Source organism: Phyllobates terribilis, unplaced genomic scaffold, assembly GCF_046119375.1.
Source record: "Phyllobates terribilis strain yellow unplaced genomic scaffold, ASM4611937v1 Scaffold_3__8_contigs__length_932513732, whole genome shotgun sequence".
Lineage (NCBI taxonomy): Eukaryota > Metazoa > Chordata > Amphibia > Anura > Dendrobatidae > Phyllobates > Phyllobates terribilis.
Window position 1 is genome coordinate 918214889 of NW_027362763.1, and position 19912 is coordinate 918234800.

Below are 19912 nucleotides of genomic sequence, written 5' to 3' on the forward strand. Positions count from 1 at the left end.
ACACACGCCGTGCTGAGGACCGTTTAGCTGACCATGTGGTAATGAAGTTATTGGACCCGTTTTTGAAAAAAGGTCGCAATGTTACAACCGATAATTATTTTACTTCAGTAAAATTAGCTAAACAGCTAAAAAGCAAAGGAACAACCATCGTGGGAACACTGAACAAGATAAGGCGAGAAGTGCCTAAAGAAATAAAATCCATGAAAGAGGAATTGTACAACACTAAAGTGTTTAGAAATGAAGACAATTTTACACTTACAGTATATCAAGGAAAGCCCAACAAAAATGTTGTCATTTTGAGTTCCGTCCATCCAGATGTTGTTGCGTCTGATTCCGCTAAAAAAAACTCCAGAAACGGTAAAGTTTTACAATGAAACAAAATATGGAGTAGATGTAGTGGATCAGATGGCACGAAAATATACCACACGAACATGCACAAGGAGATGGCCTGTTCATGCATTTGAAAATGCCTTAGACTTTGCGGGTATAAATGCATGGATAATATTCAAGGAGATTACCCACCAAAAAATGTCACGCAAGGCATTTTTGCAAACGCTTCTGAGAGAGTTGAGTGGTCCTTGTGTCACAGATAGGGAAAAGGGTTCCACGTCCCAAGTTTCTACATGCTCAGAAGTGATGGTTCAAACAAAATTTTGCCAGATCAAAGAAAAGTGCAAGAAAAATAGATCTGTCGGAAATTGTAAGACTTGTGGTAAGTCTTTGTGTGGGCAATGTACTGCCATAAATCAAAGGCAATGCCTAAAATGCGAAACACCAAATGTTTAGAAGGTGAATTCTGCGCCATATTTTCATTTTTATGCTCCTCCACCTACATTTTCTCTGCTTTTTGTTCTTCAGTTGTTGTTTATATGTGTGCACTTGAATAAAAAAAAATGTTTGAAAAACGTCTATTATAATTATTGTTATTTTCTGTAGAAAAATAAGAAAAGCAGAAAAAAAACAATCAAAAGCATTACTGTTGGATCTCACAATAATAATACATTACAAAAAATATAATTATTAATAAATAACCACAAATGAAACTCTAAAAATAAACGAAAACAAGCAAGGAGTCAAAATGACTCCTTTCAGTAGTTCTAGGCGGGGTCACGAGTCCAGTAGTCCTAGTGTTAACTCCTGCTAGCTTGGATGCTAATCTCTGACAACATTTATTGTGTTTGGGAGAGGGGGAGAGGCCCTTTCCATGTACACTTCACCCTTCAAATGACAATGGGTGGTCATGATAACTGAATCTGCTGAAGACCCCAGTGCTTGCCATGACGGTGACCAGTTAAAACCCAGACTATAGATGGGCTACATAGGAGACTATGAATTTTTCTAGAATATAGTTCAAGCAATCCGGTTTAAGTCCTGTAAGGTGACTAAAACATGCACAATAAAAATTAAAAAATAAACCTGAATTTCCCCACTTTTTTCTCCATTGAAAAGATCTTAAAAAAATACATATATCACTGTGTCCATAAGTCTGGTCAATCAAAATATAAAATTCATTAACTTGATTGGTAAATACCGTGAAGTGAAAAACATCAAAACTCTTGTCTTTTTGGTTGCTAAGAAGCGATCAAAGTGTTGTATCTACACCAAAATGGTACCAATAAAGAGGTCAGCTCGTCACACAAAAAACAAGCCTTCAAGTGACTCAATCAACAGAAAAATAAGTTGCGTTTCTCAGAGAATGGTGACACTTCTGTAAAAACAAAAAAATAATTCCCACATTTGTGCTTTTTATTACTAAAATATGAAAAAACCCAGACAAGTTTGGTATTGCCATAACCTTACTGACTTGGTGAATCATGATAATTTGTCATTCAAATTCAAACTTGTCCTGCAAAAAAACAAAAAATGAAACTAGCTTGCACATGGCTGTCCACAGAAAAATGAAAAAAGTTATGGGCCTTGGAAGAAGGGGAGGAAAATAGAAAATTGGATGTGTTAGGGGTTAAATGAAGCGGTAGGAGGCATGGTTAACCTCTTGCTCAATTCAAAGCCCTTCTAAATGAGGGGGTGAACTGAGTCATGGGAGACTCGGGCTCCCTGTAGATCCCAGCACTCGGGCATGTATCACCTATCCATTCTGTGGACTGACAATATGTAAAATCCCCATATTAGCATGTAGATTTACTGATCAACATTTGTTTGTTTTTCCTGGGAGAAAAACTAGCAGAGTTTGTGCATATTAGTGTGAATTGCAATGACCAGGAGTAATGCATCATGTATCCATTGCAGGAATTACTTCTGAACGGAAAATCATTCTTTAGTTGTCTTGCCTAATGCAAAAAGTGTCTTCAAAAATATTAACATTACATCGAACAACATGCAACCAATTAGCATAGTCTGATTCCCTTTCAACTTTGATCTCATTGTAGTCATGTCAGAAAATAAACCATGAATGAGAAAGCAGGTAGCACTAATATCTCACATTTTTCTTCCTAGAACTGTACTGGCTCTTGCAGGGGAAGACTTTTCTATCGTTGCATCAGATACCAGGTTAAGTGAGGGGTATTCAATCCACAGCAGAGATACTCCAAAGTGTTACAAACTGTAAGTCCTTTTCATGATGAATTTTATTTTTATCTCAGTTAAGTTTCTAATCATTACATTTAAAGGGAGTCGGTCAGTAGGATCATCCCTTCTAAGCTGTCAATATGATCATATAAGTCATAGGAAGCTGAATAAAATGTAACTTGATATGTGATCCTAATTCTTATTCCAGAGAAATCCACGTTTTTCTTATATGTAAATAAACTAAGATATATGGTCCGGACACTGATTTGCATGAGAATCTTTCTCCAGAGCACAGTCCGACAGCCATACGAATTGGACCATGATCAGAACATTGTGCACGGACTAATCAGTGGCTCACCCGTGCGTGACAGCTGCACAGAAATACATGGCCGCTGCCAGTCCCTGCATTGCTGTCCGATTTATATGACCATCTGACTGCGCCCCTAACGAAAGGGAGCTTTGCCAGTGTGAGGCGTAATGACAGGAAGTCTGCTCTCCTAATCTACTTGTCTCAAATTATTAACTTCCGCTTTCATTTAAAATAAGCTCTGGAGGCAGATTTTCTAGCCCATAGTTCTCAAAAGGGTTCTCTGAGGACATTCTAATTTTATGAGGGCATGGACATCTTTTTAAGAGCATGAATAGTGCTGTTTATAACCCTCACAGTACTTTCAATTCACTGTGATGCTGGAGGTGCTCCTCGGTGCTACCCCTCCGTTCTGGGACGTTACATCACAGATCAGGGGGTGTGGCCTGCTTCTAGTAGCAGCCAGCTCTCCATAACATCACCCTGCAGCCTGAGATCAGGGGACGTGGCCTGCTTCTAGTAGCTGCCAGCTCTCCATAACATCACCCTGCAGCCTGAGATCAGGGGAGTTGGCCTGCTTCTAGTAGCTGCCAGCTCTCCATAACATCACCCTGCAGCCTGAGATCAGGGGATGTGGCCTGCTTCTAGTAGCTGCCAGCTCTCCATAACATCACCCTGCAGCCTGAGATCAGGGGACGTGGCCTGCTTCTAGTAGCTGCCAGCTCTCCATAACATCACCCTGCAGCCTGAGATCAGGGGATGTGGCCTGCTTCTAGTAGCAGCCAGCTCTCCATAACATCACCCTGCAGCCTGAGATCGGGGGATGTGGCCTGCTTCTAGTAGCTGCCAGCTCTCCATAACATCACCCTGCAGCCTGAGATCGGGGGATGTGGCCAGCTCCTGCCAGTAGCAGCCATTTTATTTATGCTCTGCATGCCTCCACCCACACCCCCCTTCTCCGCTCCAGAACTATACCTTTGACTGTCCACACTCCTGAACATTTCATATAGAAGCTGAAAACGCATTCTGCGATCCACTGCTGTACAAGCCATGTCCACTGATCTGGTCATGGCTTGTGCAGCATGTATTTGCAGCTTTTTTATGACATGTCCAGGAGTGTGGACAGTCAAAAAAGTGTACAAGCATAGTTCTCGAGTACAGTGTGTGGGGGGCAAGCAGAGCATAAATATAGACTGCTGCAGTATATAGCCATGTCCCCTGATCTCAGACTGCGGGGAAATGGTATCATGGGGCTGGCTGCTACTAGAAGCCGGGAGCCGACAACGCCCCCTGATCTGACGTAACATCCCGGAAGGCAGCAGCTCCAGTGTCACATTGAATTTCATATACTGTGATGGTTTATTCATGCTCTCTTTATAGTTTATGAAGGCATGACCATTAGAATAATTTTTCTCTCTGGTGTAACCCTTTAACAGCTCATTTACAAATGAAGAAATGTGGATTTCTCTGTTATAAGTTATTGGATTCCAGATATTAAGGTATAAAGGATAATCAGTTTACTGTATTGGAGATTTGTGATGTAATATGATCTGGCCAGTAGAGGGCAGTGGAGAGACCAGTGTTGCAGTGCGGGGGTTTGGCAGTTGGTGACTGTTGCTAGGGGAGTTCAAGGACCGTGAGGCTACACATCGTTGGAAAAAGGTCTGGATAGAGTGGTGTGACTCTGGGATGCGTTCGGCTTGCCATGAGCCGACTCTGTGAGGACAACCAAGGACACAGCATCTTAAGCTAGGCCACGTGAGGCCTTATTTCTAAGGAGTTAGAGAGATCGTTATTCTCTAAGAGATTCCAGTCAGCTTTTCTGATTCATGACTCAGCCCAGCAAGAACACTTCAGTCTCAGGACATACCGGTACCATTTATAACTGAATATATATGCGCATATGTAAATAACTTTATGGAGCTCTAGTTAGGAGAAAAGGACTCTTCTTCAAGAGTCACTTCAAAAACTGCTCTGAGTAGGCGATTACTAGAGTACTGGCACAACACTGTCGTTTTATGGCTTTATGCATAGAAAGGGTTAATCGAGTGTAATTTTGCTGACATAACTGTTAATTCTGTTAACTGTACCTGTGTATATTCTGATTCGGTGTTACGGAGAGGAACTGCTGTTGTCCTATTTATTCACTGTGTGTGTGTATATATGTGTTTGTGTGTATATATGTATGTATATATGTGTATAGATAGAGAGATAGATAGAGAGATAGATAGAGAGATAGATAGAGAGATAGATAGAGAGAGAGAGAGAGAGAGAGAGAGATATATAGAGAGAGAGAGAGAGAGAGAGAGAGATAGTACTTCACATCTTGCGGCCGTCCCTTGACCACGTTTCAAAGGTATCCTTTTATTCAGCTTCCAATGACCTACTTTAAGAATAATTCTTCATCTTGTGGCCATTTTTCACAATTCCCAATGCTTTTGCTGTACGTAGTGAAGACCTGTCATGTGAGCAGACCAGATTGTCATGGTCTGCTGTGGTGACATTACTATAGACAGTGAAGGATTTAACTCTATCAAGATAACGCAGAAAATGTGGAGAACTTCAGACTAACCAAAATTGAAATGGATAAATGGAGTCATTAAATCCAGATCCTAAGGATTCCTATAAATCTGTATATAAGGATAGGACCAGGACACCCCAATAGAAGTGATTAGGCTTTATTCACTCTGTAACATGAATACAGATTGTGTTGCAGGTTTTTCAGCAACTGTCCCATTATTCTGAATGAGACTTGCATAATAGCAGAAGCTTCTCCAATAATATCTGCCTCAAGTGAATCCTCCCTAATAACCCTAATAGTAAGTATGTTAAGCATAATATTTTGGTGTTTAAGCGCCTCACCGATATGTTGGGTAGAGGTTAAAGACTTTTTAGACTTTTCTTTAGCTGTTACACTAAAGAACAGCTGAGGAAAGAAATCACAGCTTTTATTCTAGGTGGAAACATGGCCCAAGTCTCTCACCACATCATTGCACACAATCATCCCACGTTGGTAATCTGTTAGGTCTAGGATTATATTTTCAGGAAATGGCTGAGTACATTCACCTTCCTACATCACCCAGTGATGACAATGTCTGAGATTAATATTGCTTTTTTTTTTTTTTTTTCTTCCACAGGACAGACAAAACAGTCATCGGTTGCAGCGGATTTCATGGGGACTGCCTCACTCTGACTAAAATAATTGAAGCTAGGTTAAAGGTAAATCATTAACGTATTTTGCGTTTAAAAAATGGTGGCACGTTTCTAGCTGTTTGGCCTGAATACTTATTTGAATGGTAGGTCTTAGTTTTAGCCTATGCTGGAGTCGGGTACCTGCTGCACGGGAAAGAATAGCGCCTCCATGTTGGAGGAAGCCGTTACAAGCCAACATTTACCTAGCTAGCAGTGCCACTGCTTGTTAGTGTTTTTTCACTGTGGCTCATAGAGGGGGGTTGCAAGCAACACTTAATTGCCTTAATAAATGCATTTATGGACAGTGTTTTCATAAATTCCTTTAGATCAACTGATGGTTGTGCCATAGTATGAGGGCCCTTTGAGACTTGCATGACAACGTGCAATTCTTTACTTTTCTATTTTAAAGAATATGAACAGATGCAGGAGCTTTTTTTTCCACTTTGTGTGTATTTTTTCCCTAAAAACTTTTGTAATTTAGGTTTCATTAAAAATTGTGCACCATTTACCTTCTGTATTGCAGTCTGTGGCTGCAGAATGAATTAACTGAGAATCTGTCAGTGAGGTCGTTCTGATAGTAGAGTTTATATATCTTATCTATCTTCTACTGAGCTCCTCAGTCGATCAAAGTTCGTGTTAACTTTCAAGTGGTCATGGATCGGCTGATAGGAGGTGGTTATAAACTCTCCATTCAGACTGATCCCTCTGACCTTTTCTCAGTTAACTTCTGCAGCCAGCAATAGACAGTGCTAGAGGAGACAAACTGTATTTTTTAAGGGGTTATGCCACCATAAAGAATACAGTTAACTAACCAGAAAAGGTGGAAATAAATAGTTTTGCAATTTATAGTGATTCAAAATTATGCTTCATTCAAAAGATACCAAGCTTTAATTTTTTGAATTCTGCTCTTTGGCGCCCCCTGGCGTTACTCCATTACGTCCTGGTAGTGGGTGATCAGCTGGTCGAGTTTGCGCAGTTCCTATCATAAGAGACCCCCCCCGCAGTGTACACAATGTATTCTGTCACAAGGCTCCTTGCTGTAAGCACAGTTGTGTCTGTGATTCACCCCCTGAGCTCACAGGCGCAGCTGATCTCTGGGTGAGACACCCCCCTCGCCCTGCGCTCACAGCTGATCTCTGGGTGAGACACCCCCCTCGCCCTGCGCTCACAGCTGATCTCTGGGTGAGACACCCCCCTCGCCCTGCGCTCACAGCTGATCTCTGGGTGAGACACCCCCCTCGCCCTGCGCTCACAGCTGATCTCTGGGTGAGACACCCCCCTCGCCCTGCGCTCACAGCTGATCTCTGGGTGAGACACCCCCCTCGCCCTGCGCTCACAGCTGATCTCTGGGTGAGACACCCCCCTCGCCCTGCGCTCACAGCTGATCTCTGGGTGAGACACCCCCCTCGCCCTGCGCTCACAGCTGATCTCTGGGTGAGACACCCCCCTCGCCCTGCGCTCACAGCTGATCTCTGGGTGAGACACCCCCCTCGCCCTGCGCTCACAGCTGATCTCTGGGTGAGACACCCCCCTCGCCCTGCGCTCACAGCTGATCTCTGGGTGAGACACCCCCCTCGCCCTGCGCTCACAGCTGATCTCTGGGTGAGACACCCCCCTCGCCCTGCGCTCACAGCTGATCTCTGGGTGAGACACCCCCCTCGCCCTGCGCTCACAGCTGATCTCTGGGTGAGACACCCCCCTCGCCCTGCGCTCACAGCTGATCTCTGGGTGAGACACCCCCCTCGCCCTGCGCTCACAGCTGATCTCTGGGTGAGACACCCCCCTCGCCCTGCGCTCACAGCTGATCTCTGGGTGAGACACCCCCCTCGCCCTGCGCTCACAGCTGATCTCTGGGTGAGACACCCCCCTCGCCCTGCGCTCACAGCTGATCTCTGGGTGAGACACCCCCCTCGCCCTGCGCTCACAGCTGATCTCTGGGTGAGACACCCCCCTCGCCCTGCGCTCACAGCTGATCTCTGGGTGAGACACCCCCCTCGCCCTGCGCTCACAGCTGATCTCTGGGTGAGACACCCCCCTCGCCCTGCGCTCACAGCTGATCTCTGGGTGAGACACCCCCCTCGCCCTGCGCTCACAGCTGATCTCTGGGTGAGACACCCCCCTCGCCCTGCGCTCACAGCTGATCTCTGGGTGAGACACCCCCCTCGCCCTGCGCTCACAGCTGATCTCTGGGTGAGACACCCCCCTCGCCCTGCGCTCACAGCTGATCTCTGGGTGAGACACCCCCCTCGCCCTGCGCTCACAGCTGATCTCTGGGTGAGACACCCCCCTCGCCCTGCGCTCACAGCTGATCTCTGGGTGAGACACCCCCCTCGCCCTGCGCTCACAGCTGATCTCTGGGTGAGACACCCCCCTCGCCCTGCGCTCACAGCTGATCTCTGGGTGAGACACCCCCCTCGCCCTGCGCTCACAGCTGATCTCTGGGTGAGACACCCCCCTCGCCCTGCGCTCACAGCTGATCTCTGGGTGAGACACCCCCCTCGCCCTGCGCTCACAGCTGATCTCTGGGTGAGACACCCCCCTCGCCCTGCGCTCACAGCTGATCTCTGGGTGAGACACCCCCCTCGCCCTGCGCTCACAGCTGATCTCTGGGTGAGACACCCCCCTCGCCCTGCGCTCACAGCTGATCTCTGGGTGAGACACCCCCCTCGCCCTGCGCTCACAGCTGATCTCTGGGTGAGACACCCCCCTCGCCCTGCGCTCACAGCTGATCTCTGGGTGAGACACCCCCCTCGCCCTGCGCTCACAGCTGATCTCTGGGTGAGACACCCCCCTCGCCCTGCGCTCACAGCTGATCTCTGGGTGAGACACCCCCCTCGCCCTGCGCTCACAGCTGATCTCTGGGTGAGACACCCCCCTCGCCCTGCGCTCACAGCTGATCTCTGGGTGAGACACCCCCCTCGCCCTGCGCTCACAGCTGATCTCTGGGTGAGACACCCCCCTCGCCCTGCGCTCACAGCTGATCTCTGGGTGAGACACCCCCCTCGCCCTGCGCTCACAGCTGATCTCTGGGTGAGACACCCCCCTCGCCCTGCGCTCACAGCTGATCTCTGGGTGAGACACCCCCCTCGCCCTGCGCTCACAGCTGATCTCTGGGTGAGACACCCCCCTCGCCCTGCGCTCACAGCTGATCTCTGGGTGAGACACCCCCCTCGCCCTGCGCTCACAGCTGATCTCTGGGTGAGACACCCCCCTCGCCCTGCGCTCACAGCTGATCTCTGGGTGAGACACCCCCCTCGCCCTGCGCTCACAGCTGATCTCTGGGTGAGACACCCCCCTCGCCCTGCGCTCACAGCTGATCTCTGGGTGAGACACCCCCCTCGCCCTGCGCTCACAGCTGATCTCTGGGTGAGACACCCCCCTCGCCCTGCGCTCACAGCTGATCTCTGGGTGAGACACCCCCCTCGCCCTGCGCTCACAGCTGATCTCTGGGTGAGACACCCCCCTCGCCCTGCGCTCACAGCTGATCTCTGGGTGAGACACCCCCCTCGCCCTGCGCTCACAGCTGATCTCTGGGTGAGACACCCCCCTCGCCCTGCGCTCACAGCTGATCTCTGGGTGAGACACCCCCCTCGCCCTGCGCTCACAGCTGATCTCTGGGTGAGACACCCCCCTCGCCCTGCGCTCACAGCTGATCTCTGGGTGAGACACCCCCCTCGCCCTGCGCTCACAGCTGATCTCTGGGTGAGACACCCCCCTCGCCCTGCGCTCACAGCTGATCTCTGGGTGAGACACCCCCCTCGCCCTGCGCTCACAGCTGATCTCTGGGTGAGACACCCCCCTCGCCCTGCGCTCACAGCTGATCTCTGGGTGAGACACCCCCCTCGCCCTGCGCTCACAGCTGATCTCTGGGTGAGACACCCCCCTCGCCCTGCGCTCACAGCTGATCTCTGGGTGAGACACCCCCCTCGCCCTGCGCTCACAGCTGATCTCTGGGTGAGACACCCCCCTCGCCCTGCGCTCACAGCTGATCTCTGGGTGAGACACCCCCCTCGCCCTGCGCTCACAGCTGATCTCTGGGTGAGACACCCCCCTCGCCCTGCGCTCACAGCTGATCTCTGGGTGAGACACCCCCCTCGCCCTGCGCTCACAGCTGATCTCTGGGTGAGACACCCCCCTCGCCCTGCGCTCACAGCTGATCTCCGGGTGAGACACCCCCCTCGCCCTGCGCTCACAGCTGATCTCCGGGTGAGACACCCCCCTCGCCCTGCGCTCACAGCTGATCTCCGGGTGAGACACCCCCCTCGCCCTGCGCTCACAGCTGATCTCCGGGTGAGACACCCCCCTCGCCCTGCGCTCACAGCTGATCTCCGGGTGAGACACCCCCCTCGCCCTGCGCTCACAGCTGATCTCCGGGTGAGACACCCCCCTCGCCCTGCGCTCACAGCTGATCTCCGGGTGAGACACCCCCCTCGCCCTGCGCTCACAGCTGATCTCCGGGTGAGACACCCCCCTCGCCCTGCGCTCACAGCTGATCTCCGGGTGAGACACCCCCCTCGCCCTGCGCTCACAGCTGATCTCCGGGTGAGACACCCCCCTCGCCCTGCGCTCACAGCTGATCTCCGGGTGAGACACCCCCCTCGCCCTGCGCTCACAGCTGATCTCCGGGTGAGACACCCCCCTCGCCCTGCGCTCACAGCTGATCTCCGGGTGAGACACCCCCCTCGCCCTGCGCTCACAGCTGATCTCCGGGTGAGACACCCCCCTCGCCCTGCGCTCACAGCTGATCTCCGGGTGAGACACCCCCCTCGCCCTGCGCTCACAGCTGATCTCCGGGTGAGACACCCCCCTCGCCCTGCGCTCACAGCTGATCTCCGGGTGAGACACCCCCCTCGCCCTGCGCTCACAGCTGATCTCCGGGTGAGACACCCCCCTCGCCCTGCGCTCACAGCTGATCTCCGGGTAAGCACAGGGAGCGTCTCTCTGCTTTGGTGCTTACAGGTATGTGAAGCAGATGATCTCACCCAGAGATCAGCTGTGAGCGCAGGGCGAGGGGGGGTCTCACCCGGAGATCAGCTGTGACCGCAGGGCGAGGGAAGGGGGAGGGGGGGTCTCACCCGGAGATCAGCTGTGAGCGCAGGGGGAGGGGGGGCGGTCTCAGCCGGAGATCAGCTGTGAGCGCAGGGGGAGGGGGGGCGGTCTCACCCGGAGATCAGCTGTGAGCGCAGGGGGGGGGGGCTCTCCCGGAGATCAGCTGTGAGCGCAGGGGGAGGGGGGGCGGTCTCACCCGGATATCAGCTGTGAGCGCAGGGGGGGGGCTCTCCCGGAGATCAGCTGTGAGCGCGGGGCGAGGGGGGGGGGGTCTCACCCGAAGATCAGCTGTGAGCGCGGGGCGAGGGGGGGGGGGTCTCACCCGAAGATCAGCTGTGAGCGCAGGGGGAGGGGGGAGTCTCACCCGGAGATCAGCTGTGAGCGCAGGGAGTGGGGGGGGGTCTCACCCGCACCCGAAGATCAGCTGTGAGCGCAGGGGGAGGGAAGGGGGAGGGGGGGTCTCACCCGGAGATCAGCTGTGAGCGCAGGGCGAGGGGGAGTCTCACCCGAAGATCAGCTGTGAGCGCAGGGGGAGGGAAGGGGGAGGGGGGGTCTCACCCGGAGATCAGCTGTGACCGCAGGGCGAGGGAAGGGGGAGGGGGGGTCTCACCCGGAGATCAGCTGTGAGCGCAGGGGGAGGGAAGGGGGAGGGGGGGTCTCACCCGGAGATCAGCTGTGAGCGCAGAGCGAGGGGGGGAGTCTCACCCGGAGATCAGCTGTGAGCGCAGGGCAAGGGGGGAGTCTCACCCGGAGATCAGCTGTGAGCACAGGGCGAGGGGGGGTCACAAAGACACTCTGTGCTTACAACAGGGAGCCTTGTGACAGAGAATACATTGTGCACACTGCGGGGGGCTCTTATGACAGGAAGTGCGCAAACTCGACCAGCTGATCACCCACTACCAGGACGTAATGGACTAATGCCAGGGGGCAGAATTCAAAATATAAAAGCTTGGTATCTTTTGAATGAAGCATAATTTTGAAACACTAAATTGCAAAACTATTTATTTCCACCTTTTCTGGTTGGTTAACTGTATTCTTTATGGTGGCACAAGCCCTTTAAGGGTTGGTGTTGGTGGTTTGTGGTGGGTGTTGTGGTGTTTCTTCCATGGTGTTATACCTTCCATGGTGCTGTACATGAGAAGGGGGTTACATACAAAGTATAAATTACAGTCAAGAAACTAACCATGGCAGACTGGCACAGAAAGGAGAGAGCCCTGCCCTTGTGGGTTTAGTCTCCAGGCTAATGGGTGGGGGGGGGATTGCAGCATCACAATTTTTTTAATGAACCCAATTGTGAACATTTTTATTAGCCCAAAATATTAGACTCCTTCCTTCTTATTATTAACAGAAGATTCAGACCCTAATTGTATAGAAGTATGAACTGTGCATGCTCTAATCCTGGCAAAGGTTATTGTGAATGGAGGGGGAGGCTATTATGAAAGATCACTCCTCTATATACTGTAGATAACATGGGATTATCTTTCATTATACTGTTTGTGATGGTGACCTTTTAGCGGTCTTGTTTGTACATAACAGGATGTTTGAGTCCAATATCAGTGTGAAAATTGTTTTTTTGTAGGGTGGTTTTCTATTTATGTGGACAATAATACAAAACTTCACGTGACAATCATTATTGTGTATACATTGTAATCGGCACTATTTTTGTCTCGCCTTAAGATGTACAAACACTCAAACAACAAGACCATGACCAGCGGAGCTATCGCAGCAATGCTTTCTACAATACTCTACTCCAGACGCTTCTTTCCCTACTACGTGTACAATATTATCGGAGGCCTTGATGAAGATGGTGATTTTTTTTTTTCTTTCCTCCCTAGTCTGTTTAGTAATTGACCTGATTCTAATTCCCCATAGACATTTTGTACAGAACATGTATTTAAGGGGCTGTCTAGGACTGAATAATTAATCTATCCTTGGCATAGGCATCAATATGCGATCAAGGGGAGAGTTCAATGCCGACAACACCATCAGTCATCTGTATTGTGTGCCAACAACAGTTTGGTATAAGCAGGGTACTGGATGGTGTAATAGAATAGCTAGAATCTGCTTGACTTACGGCAGAAAATTACCTAATTACCTCAGTATCAACAACATATATTTTAAGAGATACCTCTTGGCTGTTATAACTTTTAATAAATCTCTAAAAAACATTTGTACCTCCAATATCTGATACCAGCTACTTGTTAAACCTTTTTCCCCATCAGGACATACAAAAAAGAGGCCAATGTAAAAAATAGACAAATAGACCTGAGACATATAATGTCTAAATAGCCCCTTTAGGATATACACATATGACCCTTTAAATGTTTAACAAAAGGCCAATAGTTTCAAACCAGTCCTGGTCAATAAATGAAAAAAATACAGTGCTATCAAACGTGAATGTGGGCATCATTCAGGGTTCTTCATCCCATTCATTCGATTTGTTCTTTAAAAATAAAAAGAAAAACTACCCTGTCGTGCCCCTGGTGTTAGCTCCCGCCCTAACAGCAGTACCCAAGTATATCTTATAACATCACCCAAAAAACACGGCGGTGTGCGTTCCAAGCGCCCAGAAATGACGCTCATAGCACAGGAGCATTTCTCCTGCATACAGGCGATCTGCTTGTCGCCTGTATGCAGTAGAAGCAATCAGAAAACTGCAGCTTCTAGTCTCCTAATGAGACTATTGAAACATGCAGAAAGTGTAAAAAAAAAAACATGTTTTTTTTTTTTTAAAAATATAAAAGTTTAAATCACCCCCCTTTTTGCCCCATTCAAAATAAAAAAATAACCCACATACACATATTTGGTATCGCCGCGTTCAGAATCGCCCGATCTATCAATATAAAAAAAGAATTAATCCGATCGGTAAACGGCGTAGCGAGAAAAAAAATTCCAAACGCCAGAATTACATTTTTTTGGTCGCCGCAACATTGCAGTAAAATGCAATAACGGGCGATCAAAACATAGGATTTATCCCAAGATGGTATCAATAAAAACATCAGCTCGGCGCACAAAAAATAAGCACTCATCCAGCCCCAGATCACGAAAAATGGAGACTCTACGGGTCTCGGAAAATGCTGCCATTTATTTATTTTTTTGTAGCAAAGTTTGGAATTTTTTTTCACCACTTAAATAAGAAAGAACCTATACATGTTTGGTGTCTACGAACTCGTAATGACCTGGAGAATAATAATGGCTGGTCAGTTTTAGCATTCAGTGAACGTGGTAAAATAAAAAAAACTGTGGAATTGCATTTTTTTTGCACCGCTCTTGGAATTTTTTCCCCATTTTCCTGTAAACAATCTGGTAAAACCAGAGATGGTGTTTAAAAGTACAACTCGTCCCACAAAAAATAAGCCCTCACGCCGTAGTGAATGAAAAATAAAAAAGGTCTGGCTCCGGTTATGAAGGCGTTAAGAGATTCCACTTGGCTGTTATATAGGGTACTGGATGGAACACAGCAGCTCTGTACATTGCTTAATGGCAGCGGCCCATAAGAGATCAAGCAGAGTATCCTGCAGAAACCACTGAGCAACGTACAGGTTCTGCCCTGTATGCTTTTAACTAGCCTCTGGGTGGATAATTCTGATCCATGGGGGTTGCCTAGTGTTTAACTCCCACCAACCATCCTTCTAGTGTTAATGCAATGTTGATTTTCTGCTTTGCCAGGCAAAATTCATTAGAATATCCTCAAATATTATAAATTGGAACGTAATTTAGAAGAAACCGTGAAAATGTTATATCCATTAACAAAACATTGGTAACTTTTTTCCAATGATACAAAGAGCCAAATATGAAGGAAGCATTTTATACTACTACTTCTGGCTCCAATAACTTCACCAAAAACTGCATTGCCAATTTTATTTGCCTGATTTTTGAAGAGGGTTTTCCAAGAAGGGGTTGTCCAGTCTAAGAAGAAAACTCCTGCTTTCTTTCTAGATGACCTCAGACTGCTGTAATGTTACAGTATGTGATGTGCATACTCTCATTCCCTGTGTGGGTGATTGTGAACGCTTGAATGCAACTTTACATACTTTTGGTCACATGCCAACTAGACTTTTTTTTCTACTAGAACATTGATAAAGGCGGAGAAGAGTTTAGCCAGCATGGGGAGTACATGGGAATTATGAGATTACTATATAGTGTAATGAAAAACTGAGAAGAAATTCCAAGTGTGGTGGAAAGGTGGGAAAAAAACTCATGTGTTTTTTTTTTTTTGATTTTTTTTAATGGAATTCGTACTACAATACAAATCTGGTAACCTGATTCTTTAAATCGGTGACTACAGCGACAAACTTTTCTAAATGTATATGTTGGTGAACAAAAAAATTTCAGAACTTTTGTATATATATATAAAAAAAAATAAAAAATATTTGTAGATTTTGTTGGAAAAATGAGAAATCGCAGGTCAAGTTTTAACACTCAACTTCCTATCAGGGGTCCCTAAGGGGTTAAGTTCCTAAAAAAAAAATCACATACCTACGTAATCGCTGTGGACAATGGGCGGCTGCTTATTAGCTGGAGATTTTCAGTACTTTGTAAGAGCAATTAAGAACTAGTTGTCTGGTAGCGGACAACCCCTTTAACAATCAAAAAGCACCAATTATACATTACAAATGAATTACAGTAGGCTTGGTTTCAGAAAAAGGCAGCACATGTAGATGAATTGTCTTTAGCCTTTACACATGTGGAGCTGTTTTAAAGGACAAGTGTTTACTGTCACCTTTTTTCTTTTTAGGTAAAGGAGCAGTGTACAGTTTTGACCCAGTAGGATCTTACCAGAGAGATGCATACAAGGCTGGTGGTTCTGCAAGTGCCATGCTTCAGCCCCTTTTAGATAACCAGGTAATATTATCTTTAGTTATAATGTATCCTTTTACCTATCGTTTCTCTTCAGAAATATGTAAGTTGGCCAAATCATTTGAACTCGGTCCACTGCCATTGCTTAAGGCTAATTTAAATCATCCAATTATTACTCTTGGGTTGTAACAATAATGTGCAGTGAACTTCAGAGATAATGGTAGTATTGTATCTGGCTATCTCTGGCAATGCCATACATTTTAAATAGTGGCAGGGCACTAGCTACACCACTGCTTCCATGCACATGTGGGACTGTATCAAGCCCTGCTCATGATTGTTGTGGATAGGTGATTGGTTGTGATTATGGAAATATCTCTTTAAATATGTTTTCCTTCCTATAACATCCTAATTGTGTGAGATGTAGTGCAAGAGTATTACAATTTTCAGCAATCTGTTGTTCTCAGTTTCCAGCACATCTCTGGTCCTTTTGTGGGTCACCTTTTCTAAAAGGGGACTCTCCAGTCACACAGGCGTTTGTGTGGACTCGGAGTTGCTTTCACAATTTTCAGTGTATGGAGACTCGTTCTGAGGATCCATAGGCTTGCATTAAAAGGAGTAGCACACAGTCCCTGTGTAAGGACCACTTACGTGACCCTGAAATTGACTGTAGCGTTACTGTAAACCAGGGAAGACTGATTGGTAAGTGTTTTAATACATGTGCACTACATCTCATATGTAAATTAGTAATATTTAGGGGAGGGGAATACTGACTTATTTAATTAAAATGATTGCTTGTCTATTTGGAGAACCTACAGTTGCTTAGATGAACGTGCAGCTTGCCTATATTACACTGTACTATTTAGATGTGTGCTAGTCTATATATATATATATATATATATATATATATATATATATATATATAGCAAAAAAAGAACAAACCGCAGCCAGATGAGTTTCTAAAACCCATGACACCTTTTTAGTGTCTAGTGTTACAGCGGACTATCTCGCCACTCTTCCCTCCACACAAAGCCGCTGCTTTACATCTATCCAATTTAATTTAGCTGCAATTTTGCTAGTTGCCTGGAAGGATATGGTCACATTGCACCATTTTTCTTTATCAATGCTTAGGTTTTGTCTATTTCTATGCTACAAGGCTAATATTTCTATGCTTATATTCTTAGATTGGATACAAGAACATGCAAAATGTGGAACAGCTTCCACTAACCTTGGAAAAGGCGCAGCAACTTGTGAAAGATGTATTTATTTCTGCAGCGGAAAGAGATGTGTACACAGGGGATGCCCTAAAAATCAGCATTGTGACCAAGGATGGCATAAGAGAAGAGTCTGTTTCTCTGAGAAAAGATTAATTCACTTCATCTGTAGCAGTCTACTTGATTTACTTTGTAACTTTTTTTTTTCTCTTTATTAAAATAACTCCTTTTCCCAAAGCGCATATTTTTTTTATTTGCGGCTATGAGTTTAGTTGTCACCTGTTTGGCACTGCAAATCCACAGCACTTTTGCAATACATGTACAAAAGTGCTTGTGAAAATAAAAGAATGTAGTGGATGTTAAGATTTACCCACGTCAATGTATAGTATTTTTATGTATGTTTCTGCCTGTGTCCTCAGCAATGACAGAGTTCCTGGACATGGGACCTACAGAACATCAGGGGCATGCACAGGATGTCAAAGTCCTTTTGTCTGGTGAGATGCTGATTGTGCTGGTGTGGACTCTTGAGGATCTGGGTTTTGATGCCTATTAAAAGACTCCAGTCCAGGTTAGTGGTACCTGGCTACTAGACGGGAGACCTGTGAATTTCTTACACTCTGGCGTTCCTGACGCGACTTTGTTAGCCATGGTTGGTGTGACATCACACAGACAAATCAAATGATGTGTGCCTCCCATTTAGCTGCTAGTTACCACTGACCTGGATGCTGAACTGGAGTCCCTCAAGTCAATCTGCTAATCTATAGTGCCTATGTATGTTTTTTTCCCTTCACTCTAACACTCTTGGCACGGTGCTATCTCCCAGGAATAGGAAACCTAGAGAAATAAAAGGGGCAGTACATCTCCATTTTCCCCAGAGTGATTTCCTGTTCCTGGAATAGACCCATGGTCCGGGAGAAAAAAATAAAATATACCCTGGGGAAATTTCTCCAGGTTTTGCAGACACCATGATGTCCTGGTGGCTGTAGGGCTGTTCTGAGGCTGGGGACGCTACACTCCGGCGCTTCCTTATTGATGTTCCCTGCTTGCCACTTACGAGTTCGGAAGGCAGGTCCGAGAAGGAGTGCAGTGTGCTAAGGGTGCATATTCAAAGATTATGCTGATTTATAAAATGGTGCATGTGTGGGCCCTCCTGGTTCCAGGTTTGGAGGTGAGGCCAGGCGTGGCATCAGATACGGTAGTGACGCGGGTGGCGCGTGCACACGCGTTCATTGGCAACTTCCGGATTTGGAAGATGGGACTGGAAAAGAGGAATTTACAAACTGAATGTTGGTAGCTATGACTCCTCCCACTCCTCAAAAATAAGAGTGGATATCTTTGGCAGTGGATGTGTAGCATGGAAAATCTGAGTTTGCCTGGTGATTGAGATGACCTGAAACCTCCTAGCCCTGTTGTTTCCAAGACTTAGGATGGAGTGAGTGCCTTCCTTTTGTTTTAAAGGTAGACTGATTTATTATTACGTCTTTGCAAGATAGGCCCAAGAAAGCAGTTTCAAAAGCGAAGCACAAGGAATGTGCAGGGAAGTGTTACCCAAATCCTATACTAAAAGGCTTTGCCTCTCGTATATAGAAAAAAACTGTGATGGAAGAGTCTCCTTCTCGGTTTCAAGAAATCAAAACATTAATTACAGACTAAGTTAAGAATAGGGTAAAGAGATAAATTTGTCATACCCGAGACACTTCCACTTCCTCAGGTTTGCATCTTGCACCTACAGAGGTCAGCTGTGAAGAAACAGGAGTCTGGAGCAATAATTCACTCAGCTTGTTCAGATTTATCCTCCTCTGATGGTGAATATAGTCAACCATGCTTTCTGGTAGAAGAAACAGGGAAAAGATCATTAGGTCTACTGTGGGACTAGAAACCCCAAAATTACGTAGATCTGTGCAAAATTCCATGTATAGTAACCTGGAAGAGCGAAAGCATCATGTGTTTCCGGTCCGTAAAAATGTGCTTTCCCCTATCAAAAAAGAAAGGAATTAGACCAGTTAAGAAGGTTTCAGTTCCTAGTATTGTCAAAAGGAAATACCCGTTTGAGGAAGATTTGTGTGAAATATGGGAAAAATCCCTGAAAATTGATGTTGCTATAGATAAAGTTTCAAAATATGTGGCCCTTCCTTTTGAAGATTTAGGATCTTTGAAAGCTGACACGTTCCTTATGGGAGTGTAGGAGGCTGCGGCCTGTTCAATTAAAGGGAATCTGTCATCCCCTTAGACGTACCTAACCTATTAATATAGGCATACAGGTTCTAGAATACTTAACATAGTTATACCTGTATGCCTTGTATCTGTGGTCTTGTGCAGAAATTCTTTTATTCCTTTATGTTGATTCATTTTTCCAGGTTCTGGGGAAAACTCTGCCTCCGGTCTTCATTAGCGTACCTGTCGCAGCCCATCAGCGTCACAGGGTCCTGTGACGTCCAGTGGTTGTTCTGCGCCTACGCCCTGCAGTTGCTATATTCCACCTTACTTTTCCGCCCTTCTATGGACATTGGCTTCTTTGTTCTGTGCTGGCAGAGTTTTCTTCCAGACACTGCATACCCCAGAGCCTGGAAAATGCATTAACATAAAGGATTAAAAGATAACTAATGCACAACAAGACCACAGATATGAGGCATACAGGTATGACTATTTTAAGTATTCTAGAACCTGTATGCCCATATTAATAGGCTAGTTACATCCAAGAGGGTGACAGATTCCCTTTAAGCAGAGTATAGCTGCCACCTCTACAGCTAGATCCTTGGTTAAATGGCTTCAAGAGCTGGATCCCAAATAAGAAAAAAAAATGTCCCAGAGTGCAACTTTTAGGAGC

At 46.7% G+C, this 19912-nt stretch overlaps 1 protein-coding gene across 1 annotated transcript in view; it reads left to right on the plus strand.

Annotated features, from left to right (window-relative positions):
* The window catches only part of PSMB1 (proteasome 20S subunit beta 1), a 36383-nt gene extending 19061 nt beyond the window's left edge, over positions 1 to 17322 (plus strand). Inside the window, exons 2-6 of the mRNA XM_073672807.1 lie at positions 2455 to 2562; positions 5971 to 6052; positions 12752 to 12881; positions 15813 to 15919; positions 17056 to 17322. Of these exons, the coding sequence (XP_073528908.1) occupies positions 2455 to 2562; positions 5971 to 6052; positions 12752 to 12881; positions 15813 to 15919; positions 17056 to 17241 (613 nt within the window). The 3' untranslated portion in view covers positions 17242 to 17322. The remainder of the gene's footprint in view (positions 1 to 2454; positions 2563 to 5970; positions 6053 to 12751; positions 12882 to 15812; positions 15920 to 17055) is intronic.
* Positions 17323 to 19912: the final 2590 nt, after the last annotated feature.